Source organism: Chrysoperla carnea, chromosome 4 (genome assembly GCF_905475395.1).
Source record: "Chrysoperla carnea chromosome 4, inChrCarn1.1, whole genome shotgun sequence".
Lineage (NCBI taxonomy): Eukaryota > Metazoa > Arthropoda > Insecta > Neuroptera > Chrysopidae > Chrysoperla > Chrysoperla carnea.
In genome coordinates, this window is record NC_058340.1 from 37140055 (window position 1) to 37157918 (window position 17864).

At 28.5% G+C, this 17864-nt stretch overlaps 1 protein-coding gene across 1 annotated transcript in view; it reads right to left on the reverse strand.

The window, feature by feature from the left end:
- LOC123297291 (neuropeptides capa receptor-like) overlaps positions 1 to 16483 on the reverse strand; it is an 86292-nt gene extending 69809 nt beyond the window's left edge. Inside the window, exon 1 of the mRNA XM_044878895.1 lies at positions 16205 to 16483. Within this exon, the coding sequence (XP_044734830.1) occupies positions 16205 to 16436 (232 nt within the window). The 5' untranslated portion in view covers positions 16437 to 16483. The remainder of the gene's footprint in view (positions 1 to 16204) is intronic.
- Positions 16484 to 17864: the final 1381 nt, after the last annotated feature.

Genomic DNA, 17864 nt, shown 5'->3' on the forward strand with positions numbered 1-17864 from the left:
ATTCGGGAAATTGTTTTTGTCCCCGATGTAGGTATAAGTCGTTGCCTAGATTAATTTTGGATTGGCATACATAGAAATCGTGTTCTCATGAAGATTGGACACAATGTTTCTGAGGTAAATAGTAAAAGCGTATGCAATGGGTTGAATATTGAAGACATGAAACCATGTCTTCACTCGTCAAGATGCTCTATAAAAAAATTAGAAGAAAATATTTTTGACATAATACATATTATAATTATTATGGTTTTGCGGTAGTATGCGTATGGCTAGTAAGTATATAATTTGTTAATATTAGATATTGTGGTTATTTTTTAAATTTAAATTTTCCTCGAAAAAAAGATGAAATCTCTTATTTTCTTGAGACCCATTGGACAAAATACAAAGATCTCACTTATTTCATTTTCATTTATTTGACATTATAATTAATTTTATATACTTGGTTGACATTATCCAAGCCAAATTATCAATATAAGACCAAATAATTACATAAAAATTAATTAAAAATAATTCTTCTGATGAATCCATTCATCTTAAAAATACATAAATAAATAATTCTTTAGTAAAAAAAAAATAAAATAAAACAAACAAACAAGAAATAATAACGACTGTGATTAATTTATAGACAAGCTTGCCATCTGGTTAAAATACACGGTAAAATTTTTTTATTATACTCATTCATGACCCTTAATGCTGAATTTGTTGACTTTATCTCTTAAACATCCAGCTGTAACCTTCGCAATCCTCCAAAAAATGTCACTTTCCAGCCTGCCACATAAAACACACACGTTCATCATTCATCCTGCGGCTGTTCCATTTAAAACCATTGGCGATAACATGTCTTCCATCCCTACCCATGTTGCTCAAATATCTCGTATCCTCTTGGTAGTGCGCCAATTTGCTGTACAAAATCGGACTACTCTTTTTATATATGTCCCACAACAAAGACCTTTGAACATGTGAGATAGTTCAAAGACTGAATTCAACAGGCTTATTGTTGAATTATCTTAATTTTGAGCATTTTGTGTCAAAAAAATTAAAGCTCTTCTAATAACGATGGTTCAAATTCTTTTATTTAAGTTTTTATTGTTTCTTCTAAGTATTCTGTGAAATAATAAAATCTATAAAATTTCGAAACTTTTATGTTATTTAAAACTTTTACAAGTGCCATTTTTAAATCAGCGTAAGTACTGTAAATGGATAATAAGAAAAAACATTAAAATAAGCCCAAAGGCAACTATTTATACGTGTAAATATAATTCTTTAGAATACCAAAGATAATATTTTTCGTTTGAGAATCGTAATAAACTTTTTATTTAAATAAAATAATCATACTACCACTTTTCAAATAATTCTTTTCGACGGTAAACTTTGATAAACTTTAAGATTAAATATATAACTGAACTTTTTTATTTGTTGACACGACATACGAAAATGTAATCGTATCTGTCATAGCACCAATAGAAATATAATATTGATTTACCTTTTAATAGGTTAATAATCACAAAATAATGATGTTTTTTCTATTATTCTATCAAAATTAAAAGTTTTGTTGCAAATTTTATTCTCTTTTGTTGGTACAATTTTGAATTGAAATTATACCTACTAATTCGACCCGTGAGGAATAGGGTACTATCGTTAATAAAAAATAAATCATGAAATTTGAAAAAAGTTAAAATTTATGTAAAAATATACTGAAATATTCTGATTTCGAGTTATAAATGCACATTTTTCTTTTAAAATATTAAAATTGAAAAACGTAATTCTTAAACTGTGTATCACGTGACCTAAAACGCGGGTAAGCCCTGCAGTGATGTCATAGCGGTATGAGTCATAGACCATCAGTTAGTTCAGTGTAGTAAGTATTTATATATATTATAATCAGATGTCTATGGATATATCTGTCAAACTTATTTGTGTTATTTTGTATAGTGATACCCATATTACGTCATCAAATTGGATGTCCGCGTTTTTGGCAGTTTAAAAAGGTTTAAAATTTAATTTAAGTTTTTGGCAAGAAAGCATGTGTATTTTTCGGAAATAAATTTTTGGTGGCTTTTTATTAGCAAAATCAACACACCCGTAGCTACCCTGTAGGTTAAGCAAGATAGTTTGATGTCATCAGTACTAGGAGAATATCTGTTAAAACCTTAATAATAATAACCTTATTCTTTAAACTTTATTATTTGTCTGTTTTTTCCCAAACGGTAAATTTTTTTGACCGTGAGTCTATTTTTCGTCAGAAGCCACATGATAAGCTTGAGAATGAGAGATAAATCATGGAATTTGATAATGGAATAAGGAAAATAAGGTATGATCAGAAAAAAGTGGATAAACAATATATAAGGACTTTAGAACTACAGAATATAAATTCATATTGAAAATTGAATTTTCGTTATGTCTGTAAAGTAAAAAGTTTCTAATTTGACATGTTTTGTAAGCACATATTAACTTTTTTAATTTTAATTTTTTATTATCGGTGTTTTCAAAATAGTAAAATGAAAAAAAAAATTACTCATATATTAATTTTGTTTTCGGTTAAAATGATTGATTAATGTTGACTACATATTATATAAGAGTGATGAGTCTTGTACACACGAACGTAACAGGCTGGTATTTAGTCCGAAAAATGAGTTGGGACTCGAATATTACATTAATTATATTACACTAATAAATGACGTTCAGATTTTTATATATTTTAGGGCGAGTCAGATTATTAAGTGAATAGACCATATCTTGTCTCTTTTAAACACGTTTTTATTATATTATATATTTTGATATATTGTATCCTTATTTCTATGTAACGGAATTATTAAACGGGATTTTCATCCACTTCGAAAAGTCGGATGGAATTGAAACTTCGCATATTTATCAAAAACCGACGACATATATTAATTTAATAAGTTTGTCTGATTATCTTGATCAGAGTCTTCAGGATTAACGATTAACTAAAATATATTTGTTGGTGGAAGCGCTGAACAAAAGTTGAAAATTACTAATAGTAAACAAAAGCAGAAAATAATTTCTATACTCATATTTTATTTTTAGTATGGATAGCCTGATGTGAACACCACGAAAATTCTGGCACACTTAATGAATTGCAGGATTCTTTTAAAACCAGTAAAACGAAAATTTTCGAAATGACAGAAATGTACAGAAAGCATAAAATAGGAGGCAAATAACTAGTAGAGTCATTGACCTTATATTTCCACATATAAAGTTCTTGGATCACTCGGTGCATCGAAAATGTTGAATATCATATAACATATAGAGGTACAAGAGAGGAACTGCGCTACGCATACAAATATCAAATTTTCTGGACAATTAAAAGAAGAAGTTTATGGCTCTGGAATTTATCAAGACGGAAAACTTTTTTCGTACGACTTTAACAACATCCTCTTAAATTTTAAAATCAATTGTAAAATTGCTAGGGCCACAATTTGCTATACAAATACTTACGTACATAATCTTCTTACAATAAATAAATACTTTCAGTAATGCTCTAATGGATAATTTTGTTTTGACATCGCTCTGTTTTGACAGTTATTTCGAGATTACAATACTTCCCTGTCTTTAAATAATGAAGTAAAAAGATATTACCTATTCGTAAACGGTGACGACGCAACGGTGGTAACATAGTACGTGGATAATATTTTTTCATCTCTACTCATTCTCTATATATTATAAATGCGAAAGTAAGGATGTTTGTTTGTTTGTTCATTACGCTTTCACGGTAAAACAAGCGAATGGTTTTTGATGAAACTGTACGGCAATATAGCTCAAACTTCAGAATAACACATGAGCTATAATTTATAAAGATATATTCAAAAAATTTTAATCTGACATTTACTATTTTAAATTTTTACAGAAATCTGTAATTTATGGTTAAAATTGATGTTTATAGAAGGAGCAGATCTATAATCATAATTTTGAACCATAAATTATATATATATATATATATATATATATATATATATATATATATGTCAAACTATTAATGGCCAACTTACCTAATATACTTAATGAATTGTGACTATTTTACATTTAACAAAATTGAAAACTGTGTACATCAAGAGAGGTGGAGCCAATAAAGCGGTTTTTTTTACCTTTAAGCCCAGTGAAACGGGCGGGTATCAGTCTAGTCTTATATACATTCAAAATGTTTTTTCATTTTAATACAAAACTTTTTTATTCGAACTCATATACTCGTGAATTTTTCTGTATAGAATTTTAATATATATCGATTTAGCGATGACATCGTTTCTCTTATAAAATATCAAAACAAATTAATTTAATAAAGAGGCAATATCTATGTCAATTCTTCGTGGTCATGTATCTTTATACGAGTACGAATAGGATTCCATTTAAGTAAATGGTGTTCACTGGAAGATGGGATTTGAGACTTAGTAAACTATACCGTGGGATCACAAAAAACATTAATTTTCAAATTTCGAAGTATTGTATCCTGGTCAAAAATTCATTAGTTTTTTTTTTCTAAAAGACCACAATTTTAGTCAGATCATAATGAATGAACGAAACTGGGAGAATGAATATTGGGTAATTAGCAATACATACAATAACATGTCTGAATCAGTTTTCTGATTGACATAACAAAAACAATAATATTTGTATTATTTACTTTATCGTGCTTGTAGAATATAAGACAGCCCTCTTAGTTTATGTAATAACACAATACCAGCCTTTAATATCTAAGTGAACTGTGATTCGATAAAACTATTTATTTTGTATTAAAATTAATTTACTTGGTTAATTATCTCTCAAAGTAGGCCTCAGATCGAAAATTGGTAAATAAATTTTCTCTTCGACTTTATGAGCTTATTCTGTAGGTCAACGATCTGCAGCCAATAATAGAACACTCTGTATACATACTATGTCTTAGTAAAAGTACTGTCTAAACTACACGTCTGTTGTCACAAATAATGTACGTATACATGAGCATGTTTTGATGAAGCATCCCTTTTCTATTATGCCTACTTCTATTATTGATAAGACTGCTATTAATGGTTGATATTTTCATAAAAAACCCGATATAGTATAATATTTGTTGGTATATAGGTATAACATACCTACATTCTGCTTAATGTCATGTAATTTTCTAGTGCAACGCAGTTCTAAAGTTCCATTTAATAAATTACATACGATAAAGTATAATTCTACGCATTATATCAATAAAAACGATTTTTTTGACCTTAAATTTTTTTTAAACATAGAAATCAATTTACCATTATTATTATATCATGAGAATGTAAAAATAAAAAACTGACAAAGCGTTACGATAAAAGAAATTGAAAGGGTTTTCATGTAGAAAAGATTAAGTAGATTTTTATTTTCTTTTATATCATTGTAAAGTGAAATATTTTTATTCAAGTGTAGAACGCCATGAAGTGTGGAATTCAATGTTTGTACATACATCGAAATTTGTATATTAAATGCCATATCTATGCATTGGAAAAATTCGATTTAGAATACTTTGTTCGTATGCATTTATACGCCAGTCAAATCCTACATAAAAATAGAACGCGGTGTAATTTGGACTCCCTAGTGGAGTGTGAAACTACGTTTAGTAAGAAAAACACAGTAGTGCTACTTGTGTAATTCGTGAAAAACTGCAAAATTTTCTATTTGCAGGTTTTTCGCAAAAAGAATTTTGCTTTGGAATTTGATGAAACTCGGTGGGTGGAGTAATTTTGTTCCAAAAAGTATAAAAATCAGGTTAGGAGATATTTGGTTCGATTTTAGTCCGTTTCTCAAAAACTATTTGACCAGTCATCAAATGCACCTGATTTTGGTACTTTTTGGGTGAAAATTTCCTTATATACTAAGTTTTATCGAAATTGGAGATAAAAAAAATTTTTCGATTTTTGCAATTTTATTAAAGGATCCTAGCATTCTCTATATATACACAAAGGTATATTCAAAGATATACACAAAGGTATATTCTTTACTTTGGGATCAGAACCTTTTCCTTCGGAATAACTTGACGACAAGCACTCAACACATACCTTTTCATGCAGACTAATGACGAAAAGGATATTTCAAGAATTAGAATTCTTTAAAACATTATAATCCGCATCAAAGAAAATTTTCCGTTGGAAACCTTTACCTTTATATTACTCCGTTTTTGTATAGACTTAAAAATATTTGCTTGAGGTTAAATGTTAAAAAAAATAATTAAAAGTGAAAGATAATAATGCTGAATATTGTAAGAAAATGTTGCGTGTAAAATATTAATGCCCTTTTTTTTTGTTATGAATGGCATTAAAACATATAATGTATAGTGGTAAATGGTTTGTTTATTTCCTTCATGTTTCGCGGTTTTACAGTTTTCTTGAATTGTAAATAGTATTATAATATTAGTACTATATGGGAGAGTGTTGTACCTTTGATCAAAATTTACATTTGCATTCGTCCTATTAGCTCAGTTGGTAAACAAAATTAATTTAATTAATAGTTGTGATGGGCTGGTGTAATGCATGGTATATGCATGAAGGAGGTGCACTCAGCTTCTGAAATTGAGGAGCTGATAAATTTCTCATATGATACCTGGTTGGAAACTTTTTGAGACTGTCTCAATGGAAAAACTGTAATCTGTCACTAGTTTTTCTAAGGATGAATTAACTTGAGAAATTGGTACAATGCAAAAATGTTTGATATGATATATGTATGTTCCTTCCCACTTTCTCGCTACACCTTTCTACCCTCCGAAGGTTAAAAAAATTTCTAAATGTAATTTAAAACATTCTGACCAAGTTTTGAACTATTAAAAGCCATAATTTAAAAATATGAATTTTTTATTCATGAACACCCCCGCAACCCCCCTTGTGGGTGGAATTTCGTAAAATCCATTCTTAGCTGACCTCTACTTGGCAAAAGGAATATTCCTGCCAAATTTCAAGTCTCTAGGTCTTATAGTTCCAGAGATATCGTGATGAGTGACTATCTATATAGATCTATAGAAAGTCTCCTATATATATATAGATATTATAGTTTTTATAGAGATCTAGTCGGAAATTGATTTTTGTATGCACTTCATAAAAAAAGAACTGATTTCCGTTGTTCTCACCTAGGATTTGGTCGGAAACATTTTGGGATATTCCTGAGTAAGTAATTAAACAATTTTTAATATAAAATTTCGTTTTAATTTTGTTTAGGAGCTGATTGTGTTATACTTATCGAGAACCTATATGGATTTTCTTGTTGGGAATCCAGCCCAACTCAAAGAAGTCCCATGTGGATACACAACAAAATTTTTAGCCGGAATTATGTATTTTTTCAGAATTTTAATATTAATTCTATATCGGTAAAATTTAGATTAACAATGATGTACTTTGGATCAATGATTGTTTATGTAATCCTTCCACTTCTAAGAATATTCTAAGTTTCTCTTATAGGTATTCTGTTTTCTGAGCTTCAACGAAATTTATATTAACTTATATTAAATAGGAATAGGGAGAAATTAAGATCTTACCTAAAACAATTGAACAATCATACAATACCTTATTTGGATTTGTGGTATATGACGGTACGTATTTTCATAATGCACATTTTATGCCATGTAGAACCGAAATTCTATATACCAGAATACCCACCCATAGTAGTTATTAGAATTTGATTTCAAACAGAATATAGTCAACTTGTTTATAAATGAATAGTAAAGAATACTTGACTTTTTACGCTGAAAAACATTTAATTTATATTTTATTTGAAAAAATAGCACATGTACAACAATTCTAAAGTTTACATACGTTCCGGTGAGAATATTATGTCTTCATATAGTTGCTTTCTTTTGTAAACAGTCATATCTTTTATGCAGGGTGATCCAAGTCACATTATCCCCGAGGTGCAATACTTTAATCTATATGGCTTCACATCTTCAGTACAAATTCGATGATTTAAACAAAAGAGCAAGTTGAAATACCAAAATTAATATTTATTACTTAAATTTATTATAAAACATGACGGTCATGCATACATTTATTATGGAGAATCTAGTTATTATAATATATTCTTCAAACGTGTTGAATGGGTTAAAGTATATTAAAATGTGGAGCATCACATGTTACAAAAATCTATGGTTTATTACGTAAATACAAACTACGGCTCGCCCAATTTAGTGCGGGCGCTGGATGACGATGATTGTGCAAATATGGGTACCGCATTTTGTCAATTGATTCTTGTTTATAAAAGCTTACAGATTAATATTCTGGATCTTGCCAGAAACCTTATTGGTCCAATTTTTGCTTCTCCTCTTCCCCTTCCACAGAAACAGTTAAATGACATTTTTTTAACCAAGTAAAAGTTACTATAGGTTCTTCGGGTCATTTAACGTCAAAAAGGCTCTTTATGTTTTTTTTCGTAAAGTTCTATGTTTTCGAAATGTCAACAGTTTAATGTTTGGAAAACTTCAAAAATGCCATTTTAAAAGCTCAAAAATGGGGCTTAAAATTTGATTTTTGAACGTATCAAAATTCTAAAATAATGTTTGAACATCCTTTATGAAGTTCAGAAGAGTAATTACAGATTTTTTAATTCTAAAGCCCCGCAACATTTACGTTTGTCCGTCCGTCCATCTATGCTCATGATAGCTCAAAAACGAAAAGAGATATCAAGCTGAAACTTTCATAGTGCTCAATACGTAAAAAGTGAGTTTAAGTTCGTAAATAAGTAACATAGGCCTAATGAGTCTCGTTAACCGTTATAGATAGAAAAAAAGTTTAAATATAAAAATTTTGAGTTTCACGTTATAATATGTACAACATAGCGCCTGTTTGACCGTATATTCCTCGTATAAAAATCGTAAATACTTTATTTTCATTTCCCCTTAAAATGTGTTGATGCCTATTTTTCTGTTTTTCGTTTTTGAAGTATTAAGAAGGAGACTTTTGACAAATCACGCTTTATAAATTAATTTCACTTTATTCTTACCAGCGTAATTGATATGTCTAGTTGACATGGTATGTCAACGGAGTTAAAAATAAAACAATTTTCTCTTATATATTGAATTTTAATACATTTGCATTGAATGTTTTGTAATAGTAGCTCACTAGTTCTTCTCGGTGTGTTGACATAATAATACTGACGGCGAAGAAATGCATGCTTAATTGATTGATGAATCTTGAGTCAATCAATTGTCTGTTTTTATCGTTATGCACTTATGGTAGAGGATACGATTTATATAGGTAATAATTGTAGTAAAAAAAAATGAGTAACATGAAGTATATATACTTTAAAGCTAAATTGATAGAGAAAATATTAATTAAGAATATATAAAATAAAGTTGAAAAACTAAAACTCCGACGACTACAGAATCAGGCTCTTAAAAGTATGAAAACATGAAAATATTTTCATTTTAAATTGTATAAGTAAAATTGTCATTACAGTCGGGGAACTACTTATCATAGCAATTTAAAATGAAAATATTTTCTTGTTTTCATACATTTAAGAGCGTGATTCCGTAGTCGTCGGGGTTTTAGTTTTTGAAATACTTTGGGGCTATAATTTCTTGGTTAAGTATAATAATAACGTGCTACGACTTTTTATTTGATACCTAACATACATTAAATCGAAATTTATTTTTTGATAATAACTTTATGTCCCCTAGTGGATGCCTTATTATATTTAATGTGACGTCACATAGCCTATAACCACCTTTTTTCAAGAGATGAATCAAGACGCTTATTTCGATATCTCATTTGTCAAATTATGATAAGTAGTTTAGAAGCCAGGTGGGAAAACCCCTTACAAACGCTTGGGTTTTTGAGATTACAATACCATAATTGTCGAAACCTATTGATCTAGTTTTTAATATAGGAGGTAATAAAGAAATTTACAATTAAATATACATACATGCATACTATATAAGCGCGAATATAACCACTCTCTGACAGTCGGGTAATTAACAATATTTATACTAAGGTATATTGCACCTACTGTAGGTAGCAACTTACATTTCTTATTCTACTAATTACTTCATTTTAATTAATTAAAAATAAAATGTAGTAAAATATAATAAATATACAAGAGTACCTATGTATATAAAATTATTTGTAAAAAATAAAACCGACAAAAAATGCACAAAAAAGTAAAAAATAATTTTGATGCATCCACACTAATCAATAATTTCTTTGTGCATAGTTACGCTTTGAAGTCAAGACTAACCAAATTTTAATGTAATGTGTAATGAAATTTTTACTTTTTTTCGTCGGATTTAGCAAAAATTTTTATTTTGTACTTTTTAGTGAGTTCCAATCTGCCTTCGTACGTTATAAACAAAATCGGGTACACATATTAGTCCCCATCTGAAAAACTACTGTATCGATTTGAAACCACATGGAGAGTAAACACTTTCAATAAAATCGGGCCACAATTGGCTGATAATTTGTTGAACATACATAATAGTCGGTGCACAGCTGAAAATTCCGAAACCCTCGGGGGCTCATTCTCTATTATTTCAAATTAATATAGTTCCATCTTGGAAGTACTAAACAAATTTAACTTGAGATCCTCCTTTTTTTCGCCGGTTAAAAATGAAGTATATACGCAGAAAATGTAAACTTATTTCTAGTAGTTGTTTATATAATATCATAATTTATTAAATTATAAATAAGTTATTTTACTAATTGATTGTTGAGAGCGTTAATTTGTGGAAGTACATTTTTAATTTTAAAATAAAACAAAATTGTTTAGCAAAATCCACTTATGGTATAAGTGGATTTTGCTAAACAATTTTGTTTTATTTTAAAATTAAGTTATTTTACGTTTAATATTTTGAGTGAAAATATGTTGATATGGTTCGAGAACTGTATTTATTGTATATTTCTGTGTATTGAACTAATTAGGCATGCAATTCATCTTACACTTGAAAATAGTTCCATTTACAAACAAAAAGCTACAGGATAGTAATTCCGAAATTTTAACTAGTAAATTAAAATAACATTAAATACTACAATAAAATCATATTGCAAATACAGCAACACAAACATCATTTGAAAAGATTTTTTTAAATTATTAGAATAAAATCTGGTTCGGTGTTAGCAACGGCAAAACTACCGGGAAATTATAATTTATATTGCTAAAAGAATAAGAAAAATTATTATTTTTTCAATTGTCTTTTCAGGGCAATATTTAAATACGAATATAATACATAAAACGAATAAAATCGCAATAATATAAAGTAAGCTTATAGCTAGAATAACCTTAATTCTAGCCTGTAACACGCATTCTTAAAGCACTGTCTATTTTTATAAAATGTATCATTAATATTCCATTAACATTGACTTCCAAAATCCATGTTTGTTATGCACAAATGTGTATCATGTTACAAAGATCGTGAGCCCATAATTAACTGAAGAGAGAGGCGCGACTGGCCCATGATTTTTATGTACAAAAGTGTAGCATGTAACAAAGATCGTGAGGCCCTAATTAAGTGAAGGAGAATGCGCTATCTTCGAATTTTGCAATTCTTTCGATTTGTTTTACTTCGTATGTTAAAATGGTATTTTTTTTAATATAAAGAATGCAGACAAGACAAATCATTCAAATGAAAAAATAGAAACACATAAATCGAAAAACTGAATTTTTATTTAATCGATACTCGAGCTTCTAAGTAAGAGAAAAATAATAATAAAAATTTCAGTTCATTATTGGCTCATGGTCTACGCTCAGAGTGCCGTCTCATGTACCAAACTACTCTTGTCTGCTCTGATTTTGGTTGAATTTATATAGCTTGACTTCACTCTTTCAAACGCATGAAAGTGTGCATTTCAGTCACACATACTCATGTCCTTTAAATAAATTGTATACCAAAATAAACATAATCTATAGTTCACAGTAAAATCTATATTAGGTAAAGACTTGTACCTTAATGACAATTTACTTTGGAATTTTTGATATTCAATTGCCCACATTCCACTGTAAAACTGAGAAAAAATAAAAAAATGTGTGAGATCCGGTAGGAACTATGCTCTTTTATATATAATTAATGTATTTTTTAATTTTTTTTAAATAAAAATATATTTTAAATCAAAAATTACAAAACCTATGGACGTGAATGGATTGACAACCTTCCGCATGCAGAATGAACACCGTTTCTGCAAGACCACAGCCTCATTAAGAAAACTATTAATATCTCAAAGTAATAAACTATAAAAGTGTCGGACATTTTTTTTTTGTCAAGTACCATCCGCCAAATGTAACATAAGGAAAACAATTCCAAAAAAGTTTTATGTCCCAATTTTATGGTATCATGATACCATAAAAACGGTATCCTGGGTGCTTTTTAACTGGATTTTACGTGTGTTCTAAGATTTACACAAACAATGTAGGTATATTAAAAAGGTTTTGTCACAAACGGGATTTGATTCAATGTATGGGCTTGCTGTAAGTCAAGCGCCTTCGCTCATACGACATATGTCTAAACTATCATATTTCCAAAGGCTTCATCTAAGGTTTAGTGAGGTTGAACTAAGGCTTGGGCAAGAGCAGGAAAACCAACTATTTGTCAAGGCTGGCAAACAAAGGCTTGGTAAACCAATGCAGACCCATTCTTGATTCCATTGTTACCTTTCGCAAACCCTAGATGATGAAGGGACTATCTCAATAGATACATATACGGTAGATTCTCGATAATCGTTAACATTCGATGATTGAAAACGTCCCATAATCGGAATACTTTTCTGATTCCTCCAGTTCCACACCTCCTTCTACCAATCACTCAAAAATGATATTGTTTGTTTGTATATATATATATCTAATATGATTCATTGTTATGATTCTAAAAATAGAATAGAATCATAATAGCACCTTTTCAATCTGTGTATACAGTCTCACTTCAGTACATATCTTTCAATGCTTTTTTTGAAATGATTTTTTTATAATGAATGTTTCTATACAATCCCAGTATTCGGAACAGATCCATTAATCGAAACACTATTGGTTTTTTGAGTCCCGATTATCGACGCTACATTGTATTCAAAGAAATGCTTTTGAAAACGTACGAAGCCCCCATTATTATCGACTCTCCATTGTATTCGAAGAAATGTCTTTAAAAACGTACAGTTTGAAATTGTGAATCAAGGTACGGCACTGTCCCTTTTATACAGTGTTTTAATTTATAATGTACAAAATTGTGTACTGAGAATGTTTAACGCTTGGCATAGCCTTGCTATGAATAAAATAGTTTATCACACAATCTAAATGAAAAACTATGCTCAATATATTGGTAATATACAAAAACAAGTGTAAACAAACGATTGACTGAGTTAATTGTTGAAATACCATGTAAAGACATTGTTGATTACACTGTCACATTACACATACATACATGTCAGACATACATAACTGGTATTCCCATATAATACATGCTATACAATTTGCGCCAAATTTGCGCCCTCAAAGGTAAATTGTGATGTTTACGAAAAAATGTTTCAAACAAAAGTTGATTAATTTTTTATAAGGAACATTAACATTAAATTTTTGTTCTATCTCTAACGGTTTAAACGACGGGAGTATGGGAATGGTTTTAAAGGTGGGAAGAATGATCACTTTTTACCTCCTGATTTCCTTTAGTTTCAACTTAATATCTTTTTTCGTTTTTGACTTATCGTGTCCACAGACAGACGGGCAGACAATCAAAAATGGACTAACTTGCTGATTTTATGAACACCTTTACCAAAATTTTGCCCGCAGCATCAATATTTTTAATCGTTACAAACTTGGGACTAAATTTAGTATACACATATACATTGATATATATTACCTACCTATATACAGGGTATAATAAATGTCTAATTTGCCTAGACTATAACATTGAAGTATCCATACCTCGATGAACTGACCAACAAACTTTCAAAATATACAAAATTACATCATGGGTACATCAATATTTGCACAAGTAATGTAAAATGATTAAACTTCAATTTACCTTACAAGTTATGAATAATTACTTAATGTACTTCAAAGTGTACCTATTTGCATTTAATTTACTTCTTAATTAACTTCGTATTTGAAGTAAAGCTTTAATATTCTTACTACTCAATAAGTTACATATTCTAATAGAATATTACTTTAAAAATTGAATATTTAATACACTGTTGCTCAATGAACTTGAAAAGTCAGATAAAAGGGTAAATACTCGTTTGATAACAAATTTATACACAAAATAATTTTTCCCTGTGAAAGTTGTACCTACCATCGTTGGCGAATTAAGTACGAAATAAAATTAATCCTACTGTAAAATGCTTTCATTGTAGCCATTTGCATGCGTTACAGTAAAAGTGAGTTAAAGAAAAATATCATCAAATATTCAATTTTTATAATTTCAGAAAAAAAAATTTAGTGGTTAAGAAAAAAATCATTTTATCGTAAAAAAGAGTGGGGTGATACACTTTAAGTATTGTAAATATTTTATTGACAGATATTGGTTAAAGTAAAGTATTTATAAAATATCTAAAAAAATTGAAGAAAAAAGATAAGAAAACCGAAGAAAAAAGATAGTCAGTCATGGAACTGCCGACGAAAGCGAAAAATTAATGCTTGAGAATAATCTGGCCTTCGGCAGTGGAGCTCGTTGCGTTCGCATAGAGCCCTAATAATTACATACCTATTCACAATACCTAAGTGATATTGAATAATACCTCAATACTATTAAAATAGCTGTTCACAATTCAAGATAAATATGGTGAGAGCTCAAATAAATACACTTGAATAGTAAGATGTAATGTAAAATACTATTTATATGCCTTACCACCTTTTATTTCATGGGTTTTAATTTTTTGATGCGAACCCTCAAAAACATATTGTGATGGACCAAATTGTGATTATAAACCATCCTCCAATACACTTCAACACACAAACACACAAATTTCATCAAAATCGGTCCATCCGTTTAGGAGAAGTTCAATTATAAACGACAATGACGCAATTTTCATGATTTTAGTCCACCCAAAAAGTGCTTAACGTGCCAAAAGAAGTTTTCATATCATAAATATTTTTAAAACTATTGATAGGTTCAATAAATGTGAAAAATTTATAATTCGATAGATAAAATCATACGAAGATAGAAAGTTGATCTACATTTACCATTTGAAAAATAAAAGTCATTTATATTTTAAATCGATCGTGGGCAGAACGCTCATAACGCTAGTGCTGACGGGTTAAGTAAGTTATTACTACGATAAATTAATGACAATTTATCGACAAACGTAATAAACTAAATTGTTAGTAACATAAAACTATGATAGCATATTAATAATCTGATCGGTTTATTTAATGAACTTTGGCTATTTATAAATACATAACTTTATCTATGGAATGTTCCTGATATACTAAATATGATTATCGAGTAAACGTTATTGAATTATAATTCCGTAAACCAATCAAATTATTACAACACTACTATCAGTTTTTATCAAATATGGGATACAGTTAGTTTTCTACCGTAGAGTGAACAAATTGGATTGGATACTTTTAATTTGAAATAAAAGCAAAACGTTATGAGCTATCAAAATTTTTTCTGTTGAATTTGGATTTAAATTCTAGAATAAGGTTATTTTTTAACCCCGAACTAAAAAAAGGGGTGTTATAAATTTGACCGCTATGTGTGTATGTTTGTCTGTGGCATCGTAACGCTTGAACGGATGAACCGATTTTAATTTTTTTGGTTTCATTTGAAAGGTAATTTAAAGGAAAGTGTTCTTAGCTATTCAAGTGCGAGTTTAGGTTTCCGTACCCGAAAAAACTAAAAAAATTGGCGAAAATAAAATTTTAAAGTTTTGCATAATAAAAGTAGTTTTGTATGTTTTTATAAGTTTTATGCAAAAAAGTACTCAAGTCGAAATAAAAATTCTTGAAAAATTAAAAATGCAATAGTCGATTTTAAGAAAATACTGTGTTATTTTTTCAATCTCTGAGATAATTGGCTTAGCTAACATAGCTCCTGTGCTACGAATTTCTTTTTTATTAGATAGTTCATTCATAGGTACATATAGAAAGTGTTATAGTAAATTATTATGGTTTCTTAATATACATGTTTCATTTTAACGCCAGTTTAAGCCTGTTATCGAAGTTCTATTTAAGGCCAGTGGTTGTCGCATAGTTGAGAAAATGATTTTCCCAATAGCTCACAATACATTGCCTCATTATAACTGTTTTAAATCTATTATGAAAATATATAATAACATGCACTTACCTAATAACAACAATGTTAAATCAGATATAGCCAATGAAAATAGATAATAATTTGTAGCGCTATGCATTGTTGAATGTCTAACAATCACAACACACACCACAAAATTACCCACAACACCCGTTACAAATATTAACAAATATACAATTGTAAATGGTATAATTATATTGAATGGTAATTGTTTTGGTCCAATTTGATCTATTAAATATTCAGTTAGAGTAAGATTAAAATGCATTGTTGGATCACCATTTTGTATTAAATCACTATCATTATATGTCAATAATGTAAAATTACTATTATAATCCATATTAATTAAGTCTTCCATTTTGTAATATATATAGTTTTCTTTATTAGTTAAAATGGATGAATTTGTTTATTTTCTTAAGTTTAGAAACAAATTTTTTGCCCCTTTATTTATTGTTAAGCTTTTTTTTTATTATATTTAACATTTTTTTTAATTTTTAGTTTTAATTTTTACATGCTTTTTTTTATCTTTAATTGCTTTGAATGTTTCAAATTAAATTTCTTATTTCTTTTTGATTGAAAGCTTTCTAAATTTTGTTTAATTTTTTATTAAAAATAATTATTTTATATTTTTTATGTTAACATAATTTTATATTTTTAAGCTTTTTTATACATTAATAAATCTTTTGTTTTAAATACGATTTTTTTTACTATTTATTTAATTTTTTTCTTTTTATCTACTATACCATGCCCTTAATTTTGTTTTTTCTTATTTCTCCATTATGTTTCTGACACTTTCTACTTGATGCTTTTTCTTCATAATTAAAAAAGGAAAATCTGCAATTAAAATAAAAAAAAAAGAAAATTAATGAATTTTTCTATTTAAATTTTTGAAGGTTTAACATGTGATCAGAAATGGTTTTTAAATATACAAAAAATTTTGTTCGAATAATTAGAAAATAATTCTATTTTTTTCTCGAAAAAATATACATTAAAAATTAATTTAGTACTTTCGATAAGTCAGTTGACAGGCATGTTTAATTCATATGCGTGTGACTTTCTTTGGTAGATGTTACAATTTCGTGTCTGTGATTATAATCTTGAATTGATTTTTTTGTCCTATTTTTCGCCTTTCGGAATATTGAACAATAATTGTTTTTTATTTATGACAAATCCATATAAATAGGGAATTTAGGGTGTTTAGCTATCAAAAAATTTTACTACACTTCTTTACTTCAAGGACGTTCAGGCGTCAACAATATTAGTAGAGAATTGAAAAATTGTTTTATTACAAAAGTTTAGATAATTATGAATGATTTAAGAAAGAAAACATATCCTCTTGACGAATCAATTTCATTGAATTTTAAGTTTAAAAAATGACAAAAGGCAAAGCTACAGTTGGGTCTAAGCGGACAATATAATTTCATATTTCTCAAAAGTAACTTCAACAATTATACTTGAAACTTTTAGAAGTTAATAATTATTATCCTAATTTTCAGATTTTGCAACTTTCTACTTATTTAAAATTTAAATACTGTCCCGTTGAAAAAGCATAGCAAAACCTGGTGGTATATGAACATCCTTAAGAGTAATGTGCAGGTGATAGATATCGACGTTCTCTTTAGACAAAACGTCTTTGAATAACTTGAATTAATCCAACCTACGCCTGCGTGAGTAAAATTTGAATTAATGTCTACTT